This window comes from Hyla sarda, chromosome 7 (assembly GCF_029499605.1).
Source record: "Hyla sarda isolate aHylSar1 chromosome 7, aHylSar1.hap1, whole genome shotgun sequence".
Classification (NCBI taxonomy): Eukaryota; Metazoa; Chordata; class Amphibia; order Anura; family Hylidae; genus Hyla; species Hyla sarda.
The window spans coordinates 182,362,874-182,376,764 of NC_079195.1; the positions used below are offsets into that span (position 1 = coordinate 182,362,874).

Below are 13,891 nucleotides of genomic sequence, written 5' to 3' on the forward strand. Positions count from 1 at the left end.
AGCATCTGAGGGGTTGATCGCTGATGTCCGCCATTACGGGTAGGTCCCTTGCTGATGATAGCAGCCAGGACCTGCCATGCATGACGCCAGCACCGTGTCAGCGCTCGTATCATGTACAGGAGGTAAATATAAGTCCTGGTGTGCGAAGTAACAGTGCATCAGGACATACATTTAAGTTGATTGTTGTTAAGGGGTTAAATACACCACCAGTAAAGTGCTCTGATCTTTTTTTAGATCCAAGTCTTAATTTCATTACATAGGGAGATGGAAATTTCTGTTTGACAATTAGAAAATTTTACTCTCAGTGTCAATGAATTTAGAGAAAGCTTTTGCATTACTTGGTTCCTGGTCTACTGAGGGCTGTGACCTTCAAGTCCCAGGAGATTCATCAGGAACCACTACTGCTTACTTTGCTACACTAAGATATTATTCTAGTTCATGTTTTTAAGGATGCCCATGGACAAGCAGTATGCAGCATGGATGGGGCATTATCCTGCTGCATGAGGTCACTGCTTTTTCAGAATACTTTTGCCATGAAGTAGTGTACTTAATTTGCAACAATGTTTAGGTAGGTAATATACAGTGGGGATCAATAGTTTGGACACCCCAGGGAAAAAATTGTATTAAAGGAGAAGTCCCATGTAGAAAAAGTATTGTGTTTTAAATGCAGAAGCAAAAGTTATATCACTTTGTAAATCACTGACTTTACCCATCTTGTAAGTAAAACCTGTTTTTCTAGCTTCTTTGTTCAGAGAGGAAGTTCAGCAGCTCCCTGTTCTGATGACTTGCGACCCCCCATTGAGCTGCATTATGCTGGGGGCCGTGATGTCACAATTTCCCATAGTTCTGCAGCTTAGCCAGCTCTGTGCATGGCCAGGGAACCTCCCATGTGCAGCTTCAGCCAATCATAGAAGCCCCAGTGAGCTGAGCACTTGTCTTCATCTCCTCGGCAGGGAAGCATCTGACAGCCAGCTCAGTGTTTATAAGAGCAAGAATGATGTCCTGAGAAGAAGCAGAGGGGGAGATCCCTGCTTTCCCCTGCACTGATCACAATCTGACAGCAGGTCAGTCTGAAAGAACGATGTCCTGAGAATAGAAGCAGGGGGAGGGGAAACACTGAGCCTGCTGTTAGGAAAGTGATCAGTGTCTAGGTCAGTGTATCCCAACCAGGGTGCCTTCAGCTGTTGCAAAACTAAAACTCCCAGGCATGCTGGGAGTTGTAGTTTCACAACAGCTGGAGGTACCCTGGTTAGGAAGCACTGGTCTAGGTTAGGCTACTTCTCTGATGAACTGAAAGGCATTATGGGAGACAGGAAGTCAGGGACCTCCATGGACCAGGAAGTACCGATCTTTCAGAGGGGATTGCAGGAGAAGGGAGAGGGTGAGATACATGAGGAGCAGATTGTCAGAATGGTGAGCTGATGCACTTTCACATCATATAAAAAAAAATTGTGACTTGGTCCATGATACTTCTTTTTTAATGTGCATAAAGAAGCCAAGGAAAGATGGAAAAATCTCCAAAATTTACACTTTCAAAATAACAGAAAACAAAAAAATGGCGTCTGCAAACGTTTGCGCACCCTGCAGAATTTATAGCATGCACTGCCCCCTTTGCAAAGCTGAGACCTGCCACTGTCATGGATTGTTCTCAATCATCATCTGGGAAGACCAGGTGATGTCAATCTCAAAGCTTTTAAATGCCCAGACTCATCTGACCTTGCCCCAACAATCAGCACCATGGGTTCTTCTAAGCAGTTGTCTAGAAATCTGAAACTGAAAATAGTTGACGCTCACAAAGCTGGAGAAGGCTTTAAGAAGATAGCAAAATGTTTTCAGATGTCAATATCCTCTGTTCGGAATGTAATTAAGAAATGGAAGTCATCAGGAACAGTGGAAGTTAACGCAAGATCTGGAAGACCAAGAAAAATATCAGACAGAACAGCTTGCAGGATTGTGAGAAAAACTATTCAAAACCCATTGATTGACTGCACAATCCCTCCAGAAAGATCTGGCAGACACTGGAGTTGTGGTACATTATTCCACTATAAAGAGATACTTGTACAAATATGGTCTTCATGGAAGAGTCATCAGAAGAAAACCTCTTCTACGTCCTCACCACAAAAATCAGTGTTTGAACTTTGCAAATGAACATCTAGACAAGCCTGATGCATTTTGGAAACAAGTTCTCTGGACCGATGAAGTTAAAATTGAACTTTTTGGCCGGAATGAGCAAAGGGATGTTTGGAGAAGGAGAACAGAATTTAATGAAAAGAACCTCTGTCCAACTGTTCAGGGACTATTGATAGGATTCAGATTATTGGGCAGACTAGATGGGCCAAATGGTTCTTATCTGCCGACGCATTCTGTGTTTCTATGTTAAGCATGGGGGTGGATCAATCATGCTTTGCAGTTGTATTGCAGCCAAAGGGACAGGCAACATCTCACGAGTAGAAGGAAAAATTGATTCAATAAAATTTCAGCAAATTTTGGATGCTAGCTTGATGCAATCTGTGAAAAAGCTGAAGTTAAAGAGAGAATGGCTTCTACAAATGGATAATGATCCTAAACACACCTCGAAATCCACAGGGGATTGTAAAGGCCATGGCAAAACCTTCAGTTTACGCCTCTTGATGTAATCTCCTGACCTCATCATAATTGAAATTCTATGGATAGACCTTAAAAGAGCAGTGCGTGACAGACAGCCCAGAAATCTCAAAGAACTGGAAGACTTTTGTAAGGAAGAATGGGCAAAGATACCTCAAACAAGAATTGAAAGACTCTTGGCTGGCTACAAAAAGCGTTTACAAGCTGTGATACTTGCCAAAGGGGGCATTACAAGATATTAACTCTGCAGGGTGCCCAAACTTTTGCAGATGACATTTTTTAGTTTTCTGTTATTTTGAAAGTGTAAATGATGGAAATAAAATCTAACTTTTGTTGACATATTATAAGAATATCTAATCTGTAATTTGATGCCTTTTGGAAATGTTTCCATCTTTCCTTGGCTTCTTTATGCACATTAATAAAAAATGTTACCTGGGGTGTCCAAACTTTTGATCCCCACTGTATATATGTCCAAGTAACATCCCAATTAATGCCAGGACCCAACATTCCCAAGTAGAACATGGTTCTGAAAATGTGATTTAAAATTTCCAAGTAGAATGTTGTAAACAAAAATGTGCTTCTTCAGATCAGGCCACGTTTTTCATTTTCCCACAGATCACTATCCTTGCTCATAGGCCCATTACAGGTGCTATTTGCAGAGGACAAGGATCTGCTTTGGTACTCTGACTAGTTTGGGGTACAAATTGTGCTGCACTGTGGGCTCTAACACTTTTCTATCATGGTCAGCATTCATTTTTTCCAGCAATTTCTACTACAATTGCTTATGTGAGATTGGACCAGGCAGGCCTTCATCCCCCACACATCAATAGTCCTTGGCTATGACCCTGACGCCAGTTTACCAGTGGCATTCGTTGGACTACTGATGTAGGTACTTATCACTGCAGATTTGGAATTTTGCTAATTCTGTGACCCAGTCATTTAGCCATCACAATTTACCCCAATTGCTCAGATCCTTATGCTTTTCCATTTTCCTGCTAACAACACATTAACATCAACAAGCACTCACTGATTACTTACTGTCAAATATATCCCACCCCTTGACAGGTGCCATTGTAACAAGATAATCAATATTAACCCCCTAGTGGTTATAAAGTTATAAATGATTGGTTTATAGACACAATTCTAATGTATTCATGATACTAACCTGTGTGAAAAAATAACAAAAACTAGTTTCTGAAAATGTTGCCATATACCTGTGAATTAATAGCTTCTGTCTTAATGTTCTTTCTCTCTATATCTGCATTGTCGTCATTAAATGTGGCAGGAGGCATGTCTGATTCACTTCTCAACATCTTCACTGAAAAATGTAACAGAAAAAAAAAGTGAATTAAAAACACTTACATATAGCCATCATAAAAAGGGAAACTGAAAAAAGAGTCACCAGCATGAACCTATTGTATTGGCTAAATGTGGGTGGCGCTCTTCACATGAGTCTTTAACTTTTCTACTACGTTTCGCCATTCCAGAGATATCCACAAATATCCTAAGTAAATTAGCCTTTTTGGTTCACTTAGAGTCTTCCCTAGGTAGTTGGTGAACAGCTACACCCACCTGGCTGGTCCCAGATAAATGCCCTCTAATAAATATTCATAACATTCCTCCGCTGCCCATAACCACTACGTGCTGTGAGATTCCACAGCATCCTTTACATATTAGGATTCTTGTAGATGTCTCAGGAACAGCTTAAAGGAATTCTGTAGTGAAAACTAACATTCCCTATCCAAAGGATAGGAGATAATTTACAGATCGCTGGGGGTGGGGGTGTTGAGGCCGAGCACTGAGACCCCTGGCAATCTGCTGGAAGGGGGAGTGGCACGCCCCTTCCATGTATCCCATAGAGATACATAGAGGGGTCGGAACGGCCACTTCCAGCAGACTGCCGGTGCCCCGTCCAGGGTCCCCTTTGGATAGGGGATAAGTTATTTTTCACTGCACTACTCATTTAAGTTAGGAAGAAGAGGTGAAGAGCCTTGTGATCAGGCTCACCTGCACTATTAGCCAGTAACAGCAAGTTAGCATGGGTGACAATGCTGTCAGTTACCCTTCAAAGTAACATCAAACAGAAAATACACACAAATATTTGAAGAAGAAAAACAGCAATATCTCCTTCATGTTTTTCCTAACATTTCAAGCATGATTCATATGCAGTGGGTGTTTGCTGTGTACAACAGGGACTACAGCATCCAGAATGTTAGACAAAGAGATGGGCCTTTTCCATTTGTTGGGTTGTCCATGTAAGCTGATGTAAGTCATGATAGTACACCCAGCCTGGTAGGACAAGGTTTGATGGAGTACCCCTTTAATCTACTTCTGATGGTGAGATCTACATAAAGAAATCTCTTACAGTAATTTCTGCCTCCTGATACATTCAATTCAGTAGGAAATGTAATGCAGCAGAAGCCTCTAATTGCTGCTCATGTCTGAAAAAATAGTTAACCACCATCCCTAACTAGTCTCCACCCCTTTCCTAGCCCCATCCCTAACTAGTCTCCATTTGTTACCAGTCGAAAATGGAAGACATCAGCAAAAAATGTATCCCTGCATTCTCACAGGACATTTTCTACAGACATTTTGGGAAACATGCAGAAAATCAAGCAGACAGACAAGCAGTGTACGACGTATACCTCCTGTTCACTTTCATCATTCATTTCTAGGTTTAGTGCTCCTTTAAAACACTCACTAGTTCCTAGCTGATTAACAATAATGTATTTAACAAAAGTATTATTAATCTATATACCCCTAAGTATCTTCCTTCTTATTGAGGTAAGCCGCCATTGTTCCCTTGTCTTCATGTCAGAATATCTCTTTTGAATCTGGCGCTTGCTGTGCATGGTTCCATATTTCTCATACAGCAGATTAGACAGCTGATTCAGAACTTCACTCTTCTTCTGATGTACTTGGCCAGCAATTGTATGTTCATATCCTTGTTCATCCAAAAACTGAACCATGTCTATCAATTCATTCTTACTAAAAGGTTTGGCTCGCAATTTTTTAGATTCTTTTTGGAGAAAAGAAAAGAAAATCTGTGTGGTCAATTTTAAAGCATTAAATTACAACAGAAAAAATACAATTGTCTCAATCGAGTTAGCAAGTAAAAATCTAACTTCAGAAATCACCATAATTGACAACTAACAACTCTGTGACAGTCTCTTCTATTTATTTTGCATAGATTGTAAACCCTCGTGGGCAGGGCCTTTTCTCCCTTCTCAATCTGCCATTTACTCTGTACTTACGTTTGTGTTATGTATTTTAACCAAAGATGTTATAAAAATAAAAGATAATAATACATGTATATAGACAAGGAGCTTAGAGAGACTGTATGCTCTTCTGACATATCTGTTTTAGTCAATAATTGTATTGCCTAAAAAAAAAAAAAAAAAAAAAAAACAATACCGGAGAACCCTCTCTTAAAACTCCATTTTGCTGGGTTCACATCAGTGTTTTTCATTTCCTTTACTTAGTTGGGTTTAAAATTTAAAAAACTGAAATGAAACTGAAGTTAATGGATACAATTCATTTCAATAGGCGATTTCTTATCTCTGTCATCAGTTTCACTTAATTTTCTTTATTTTAACTTGAAAAAACGCCAGGCACGCACAAATTTTTTTTCTGTCAGAAATAAGGGACATTCTAAACATACGTTACAAATTTTTGAGGGAGAGAAGCTCATTCTTTACAGGGCCAGCATTTACTAAATTAGGAATTGCTTTTTTTTTTCAATTAGATATATTTCGGAAAGTTTTTTTTTATTTATGTCTGCTATTAATTCCTGAGATTTCATGGGAGGTAATAGGTCCTCTTTAAAGCTAAAGCTACATGATCACACTGTGGCATCACAGATCAAGTGACCACAACTGCAGCCAGAAATCTTTTTAATGACCAATTTCTGGTGGCTGTGCGGTTGTGGCTGCTTACATTAGATGCAATGCAACAGTGCGACAGCAATTTTTGGCCGGTAATTTAAGTTGCAGTCAAAGTCACTATCTAGCCCAAGACTAATGAAAAAGGCAAGTAGTTACTAAACAGCCATGTTAGGAGACCGGACACAGTGTAAAAGTGCAAACATTTTACTATTTAAAAGGCATATTCCAGACAAACAATGGAAAACTCAACTGGGTCCTTCTACACCTTTTTTTTTTTTTTTTTTTTTTAAACGGTGGGATCTGATAACCTGAACCCCCCCCTCCCCACCAATCAAAACTCGTGACATGTGCAAACTTTTCTTAAATGATGGATGTCCTTTAAGACTACTTTAAAAATGAGAGCCTTAAATTGGTACTCACGTTTCATATACTTGTTAGGTGGAGAAGGCCCTGCACCCTTCAAAAATATAGAAAACAACCAATAAATATAGAGCCACAGGTAAGGGGAAAAAAACTATCTATTTATACTTACTGACATCTCCCTTTGTTTACTCTGTTGCAGTTCCTGTAAATACTGGTCAAATTGCTCTGCCCAAAATAAAAGAAAAATGTGTTATTAGAAATAGTGCCTTACCCATGCAAATGAGCCAAGTGTACAAGCCAGGTACCACCTACTAGTACTCTTTAAAACAATAGATAAACAAAAATGGCTGACTTCTAAGGATATACAACAAGGGAAATAAGGCGTCAAGCTAAATATATTTTATTAACTTTTACTTTACTCTTTGTAATAAAAAACAGTAACAGTAAATGTGACAGTCACCTAAAATTAAATCCACTATAACAATAGAAAAAATACCGTAAATGCATTTGCCCAAAAAAAAAAATGAATAAAGAAAAGTAGAGGACAGTGTAATGAGAGTTAGAATAGGATCATATATGAGACAAGTTTAGTTAAAAGCAGTCTCTGCGTGCAGCACAGCACTTCTAAGCACTCTATAAAACTACTATAATAATGTATAGGTAAAAAACAAAGCTTTGCCGGATTCAGATAGTTCTGCACAGACTTTTAGGCAAGTTTGGCTGGATATCCAGTTATCCTCCTACTGTTAATAATCGCTGCAATAGTAGAAGTAGTATAATGTTCAACTAGGGTGGATTGTATTACTCACAATCTCTCCTTGTGTAATGTGACAATGTTTTACTCATGACCCTGGGGCAATCCAGAGCAGTCTCTAATTTTTCACTTACTGTTGCTTTATTCAAATCTAAATATTCTATATTTGTTCCTCCGATGTTGGGAGTAAGATTGTCGTTGGGAATTATGTCATCTATATAGCGTTGCTAGAGCACCAGGTTCACACCTAGATGGAAAGTTGTAGTACATTCTTCCCAATACGCCATGAATAAATTTGCTTAACTAGGTGCAAACCTGGTGATTATGAAGGTACCAATCTGCTGCCTATTAAAAAAAATGTGAATAAACCAAAAATAATTATTAATTAGTATAAAATCAATACTGAAGAGCAGGAAGAGAATTTGTTCTTCTACAATTTCTTTCTTCTTCCTAAAATTTTTTTTCTACTGCTCTTACTCCTTGTTTGCGTTTAAAATAAGTAAAAAGTGGAGTTAGGTTCAAGGTGTACAAGATCCAATCCAACCTTTAACCTCTTCAGGACGCCGGGTGTATGCATACGCCCTGCATTCCGAGTCCTTAAGGATGTGGGGCGTATGCATACGCCCGTGGGAATTCCGGTCCCCGCCCCTAGCCGGTTGGGGACCGGACCGGGATGCCTGCTGAAATCATTCAGCAGGCACCCCGGCACATCGCCCAGGGGGGTCCTGACACCCCCCATATCGGCGATCCCAGAAAATCGCATGTCAATTCAGACATGCGATTTTCCGCTATTCTGGGCTGATCGCGTCTCTGGTGACCCGATCACCCGGAAAATAGGAATGATCGGAGCTGTCAGTGACAGCCCTGATCATCCTAAGGGCTAGGAGTGAGGTCGCAGTGCTGCGATCTCCTCCTATCCCCTGCCATTGGTCAGAACTGATTCTGACCAATGACAGAGCAGGACAGTGGGTTGCCATGGCAACCCCCCGTTCTGCCCACCCCTGGATGTCAAGGGGAACATGGGAAGAAGATGGAGGCCGGTACCTGGAGAAGAAGATGCCTGGGAACCGCTGATCTTCGCTGGAAACTGCAAAGATCCTGGCTCAGATAGGGAAAACGACGGTGGAGTGGGGGGGGGGGGGGGGGGTAATGAAAGTGAAAGTAAAGTGATCTTTACTGTGGCAACAACTAGGAAGGCCAAACTACAACTCCCAGCATGCCTGGGCAGTCTAGGCATGCTGGGAGTTGTAGTTTTGCAACATCTGGAGGGTCACAGTTTGGAGACCACTGTTACAGTGGTGCCCAAACGGTAGCCCTCCAGATGTTGCCAAACTACAACTCTCAGCATGCCTAGACTGCCCAGGCATGCTGGGAGTTGTAGTTCTGTAACATTTCAGATTTAGCAATTTTCATGAAATTTTTGAAGATTTCTGCTCTACTTTGAAGCCCTCAAATTTTTTCAAAAAGCTAAAATATCTCCATTTTATGATGCCAACATAAAGTGTACATATTGTATTTGTGAATAAAAATTAAAATTTTGGGGAATATCCATTTTCTTTACAAGTAGAGAGCTACAAGTTAGAAAAATGCTAAATTTTCAAAATTTTCTTGAAATTTTGGGATTTTTCACCAAAAAAGGATGCAAGTAATGCCGAAAATTTACCACCAAAATAAATTAGAATATGTCACGAAAAAATATCTCAGAATCAGAATATTCGGTCAAAGCGTTTTCGAGTTATTAATTCGTAAAGCGACGGTGGTCAGAATTGCGAAAAAGGGCTCAGTCCTTAAGGTGAAAAAGGGCTGTGTCCGGGGTTAAAGGGGGAAAACCTTATTTTTATTTTTATTTTTTTTTAAATCAACTGGTGCCAGAAAGTTAAAAAGATTTGTAAATGACTTCTGTAAAAAAATCTGTACTTTTAAGCAGCTGTATGCTACAGAGGAAATTCTTTTGTTTTTGAATTAATTTTTTTGTCTTGTCCACAGTGCTCTCTGCTGACACATCTGTCTGTGTCAGGAACTGCAATGGGAATTTTCTCCTGCTCTGGACAGTTGCTGATACGAAACGACAACCTTGGGGATGTATGTCCCCTCAGGAAAACCCTGAATAGAGACCCTCTAAAGTCTAAAACTTAGCTTTTAATAATTACAAATTAATATTAAAAGGTGCTCAAAATTTTTTTCCACTAGGTGGCAATATGTGTTTAAAATTACAGTCCCTATTAGTAAAGTTTTATTAATGCATTCTATGCAGGATGGTCTTAATCACGGAGTTCAGTTTGCAGCACTCTGCTCTGACACCGTCTATAGACATAGTGTCACTGCGCACCGTGATCCATCCATTTTATAACAAAGGGACTGAGCTAAAATCTACTCCTCTGGCTCAACGTTTCGCTAGTTGGACCTAGCTTTTTCAAGAGTATGAGGTACCTAAAATTGGCCAAAATGGGCCTTAAGGGGTTAAGTTCTGTACATATTCCTTAGTAGGATCTTTTGATAAGACCTCATAGATGGGTATATCGTTCAATTGCTTAAAGAGTACTTATCACCAAATAAACTTTTCTAAACTAACTCAGGCTATGTTCCCTAACTACTCCTAACACCCCTCTCACCCTTAAAAAAAAATTCTGAGCTTTGACCCCTTAAGGACACCTTTTTGGCCTTAAAGGAGAAGTCCCATGTAGAAAAAGTATTGTGTTTTAAATGCAGAAGCAAAAGTTATATCACTTTGTAAATCACTGACTTCACCCATCTTGTAAGTAAAACCTGTTTTTTTAGCTTCTTTGTTCAGAGAGGAAGTTCAGCAGCTCCCTGTTCTGATGACTTGCGACCCCCCATTGAGCTGCATTATGCTGGGGGCCGTGATGTCACAATTTCCCATAGTTCTGCAGCTTAGCCAGCTCTGTGCACGGCAAGGGAACCTCCCATGTGCAGCTTCAGCCAATCATAGAAGCCGCAGTGAGCTGAGCACTTGTCTTCATCTCCTCAGCAGGGAAGCATCTGACAGCTCAGTGTTTATAAGAGCAAGAACGATGTCCCAATGTCCCGAGAAGAAGCAGAGGGGGAGGGGGGGATCCCTGCTTTCCCCTGCACTGATTACAATCTGACAGCAGGTCAGTCTGAAAGAACGATGTCCTAAGAATAGAAGCAGGGGGAAGGGAAACACTGAGCCTGCTGTTAGGAAAGTGATCAGTGTCTAGGTCAATGTAGCCCAACCAGGGTGCCTCCAGCTGTTGCAAAACTAAAACTCCCAGGCATGCTGGGAGTTGTAGTTTCACAACAGCTGGAGGCACCCTGGTTAGGAAGCACTAGTCTAGGCTGGGCTACTTCTATGATGAACTGAAAGGCATTATGGGAGACAGGAAGTCAGGGACCTCCATGTACCAGGAAGTACCAATCTTTCAGAGGGGATTGCAGGAGAAGGGAGAGGGTGAGATACATGAGGAGCAGATTGTCAGAATGATGAGCTGATGCACTTTCACATGATAGAAAAAAAAATTTGTGACTTGGTCCATGATACTTCTTCTTTAAGGACTCAGACAATAAAATGTTTACGTTTTCGTTTTTTTCTTGCAAGCCTTCTAAAAATCATAACTCTTTTATATTTTCATCCACAGACCAGTATGAGGGCTTGTTTTTTGTAATGACCACTCATTTTACCATAAAATGTATGGCGCAACCAAAAAAATACTATTTGTGTGAGGAAATTGATAAGAAAACCACAATTTTGCAAGGTTTCGTTTTCATGCTGTACAATTTCCGGTAAATGACATGTTTTCTTTATTCTATGGGTCAATACGATTAAAATTATACCCATGATTACATACTTTCCTATTATTGTACCGCTTAAAAAAAAATCGTAAAGTTTTTAACCAAATTAGTAAGTTTAAAATCCCTCTATTTTGCTGGCCTATAACATTTAAATTTTTCCGTATAAGCGTCAGTATGAGGGCTCATTTTTGGCGCCTGGATCTGTACTTTTTATTGATACCACATTTGCATATATAAAACTTTTATTATATTTTTTATCAAATTTTTTTTGGAATGAAATGTTATAAAAAAAGCAGCAATTTGGGTCTTTTTTTTTTCTTTTAAAAGTTCACACCGTTCACCGTACGGGATCAATAACATTATATTTTGATAGTTCGGATATTTATGCATGCGGCAATACCAAATATGTTTATAAATTTTATTTTTTTTACACTTTTTGGGGGTAAAATTGGACAATTTAAATTTTTATTGGGGGAGGGGATTTTTCCCATTCTTTTTTACTTTTCTTTTTAGTTTTATTTTAACACTTTAATAGTACCCATAGGGGACTATTTATAGCAATCATTTGATTGCTAATACTGTTCAGTGCTATGCATAGGACATAGCACTGATCAGTATTATCGGTCATCTTCTGCTCTGGTCTGCTCGATCTCAGACCAGAGCAGAAGACCCGTGGAAGGCGGCGGAGGCAGGTGAGGGGACCTCTGCCTGCCTTTATGGATGATCGGATCTCCGTGCCAGCGCTGCAGGTGATCGGAGCATCCATTTTAGTGACCGCGATGCTGCAGATGCCGTGATCTGTATTGTTCACAGCATTTGCGCTATTGCGAATGTCAGCCATAACCGGCGGGTCCCTGGCTGCTATCAGCAGCCGGGGACCTGCCACGCATGACCCGAGCATCGCTACGATGCTTGCGGTCATGTACAGGACGTAAATGTACATCCTGGTGCGTTAAGTACCACCGCACCAGGATGTACATTTACGTCCTGCGTCGTTAAGGGGTTAAAAAGCTGTGTATCTTACCTTTCTTTTTGCTCACATGGTGCAATCTCCCAACAGGAGAAAGTGGACGTTTCTCAGCAGGCATGACATCACTGAAGCTGCTGGGGGATCATTTCCGCCCTCACATAGTTGCAGTGCTGTGATGAATACAAGACCTTAAGCTCTATGCATAATTTCAGAGAGGCTCTATGCAGCTTTCAATGTGGCTCTGTGCAGCTTTCAATGAGGCTCTATGCATGTTTCAGTGAGGCTCTTTGCAGCTTTCAGTGAGGCTCTGTGGAGCTTTCATTGAGGCTCTGTGCAGTTGTCAATTAAGCTCAGTGATGCCTGAGTTTGGTCTCCTGCCAGGCCAAGAGGAGACCAAACTCACTGTATTAATTGCAGCAGGGAACAGAACAGAGCCACCTAGTGGCCGTTTTTTCTATTACATTTTAAACATATTTATGTTGATAATTTTAAAAGCAAGTGAATGTGAAAGTGTCTGCTAATTACACTGTATTAAAAGTTTTATTTGGTGACAGGTACTCTTTAAGGCATTCCTAATCATACTGCGTGGTATCTAAGATCACTATGGCCCCCCAATAGTGATATACTATTTGCTTAAAGGTATCCATCTCTGTACTAATCTCCTGTCTCTGAAGAATGTGCTCCTATTATTCATCAGAATCTTGTCAGATTCTTCAGTTAACCCAACTAAACCTTTATCCGACCCCCCCCCACCCTCATCCCGTACATGACCACCACAGTGCGGCTTACACCACCTATATTGGCTCTTCTGCATATAAACACCTGCTATAAAGCAGAACAGCATCCCCCTTCACCATTTTTTATCTTCTGTCATAGACTGTTAGAGGACAGCCATTACTTTGCTCATTTTCTCACCAGAGGAGATATCTGTGGGAACATTTTCCTCTTTAATCTTCACCTCAAGCCAGTCATCCTCATCTTCTTCCAAACCATCTTTTGAATGGTTTTCAGGTTTCTCAGTATAAAGTTTTCCCTTTTTTGGCCAAAAAGAAAATGAATAGTTTGTGTGGATATTAGTAAGTCACATAAAAAATATATACAGCATCATCAGTTGTATACTGGAGGAGCAAAGTCTGGACATCCGATATTCAGATATACAATAAATAAAAATGACACATTTAGTACTGACATCAAATCTGTCTTACGCTGGGTTCCCATTATGTTTTCCCCCATACGGGAGCGCAAACAGCAGGGGAGAGCTAAAAACTTGCGCTCCCATATGCCTTTCTATGCGCCCCCGTATGTAATTCATTTCAATGAGCCGGCCGGAGTGAAACGTTCGGTCGGCTCATTTTTGCCCGTGTGCGCTTTTTCCCCGCACCTAAAACCGTCGTCGACCACGGCTTTAGGTCCGGTTGTAAAAGCGCATGCGGGGCAAAAATGAGCCGACCGGACCGAACGTTTCACTGCGGCCGGCTCATTGAAATGAATTACATACGGGGGCGCATAGAAAGGCATATGGGAGCGCAAGTTTTTAGCTCTCCC

General features: G+C 40.6%; 1 protein-coding gene across 6 annotated transcripts in view; it reads right to left on the reverse strand.

Annotated features, from left to right (window-relative positions):
* The window catches only part of LOC130282829 (uncharacterized), a 70,139-nt gene that overhangs the window by 22,063 nt on the left and 34,185 nt on the right, over positions 1-13,891 (reverse strand). For all 6 annotated transcript variants that reach the window (XM_056531647.1, XM_056531646.1, XM_056531648.1 and 3 more), the window contains 5 exons: positions 13,262-13,379; positions 7,021-7,076; positions 6,909-6,945; positions 5,363-5,623; positions 3,819-3,922 (listed from right to left, as the gene is read on the reverse strand). In XM_056531647.1, coding sequence (XP_056387622.1) covers positions 3,819-3,922; positions 5,363-5,623; positions 6,909-6,945; positions 7,021-7,076; positions 13,262-13,379 — 576 coding nt within the window. The remainder of the gene's footprint in view (positions 1-3,818; positions 3,923-5,362; positions 5,624-6,908; positions 6,946-7,020; positions 7,077-13,261; positions 13,380-13,891) is intronic.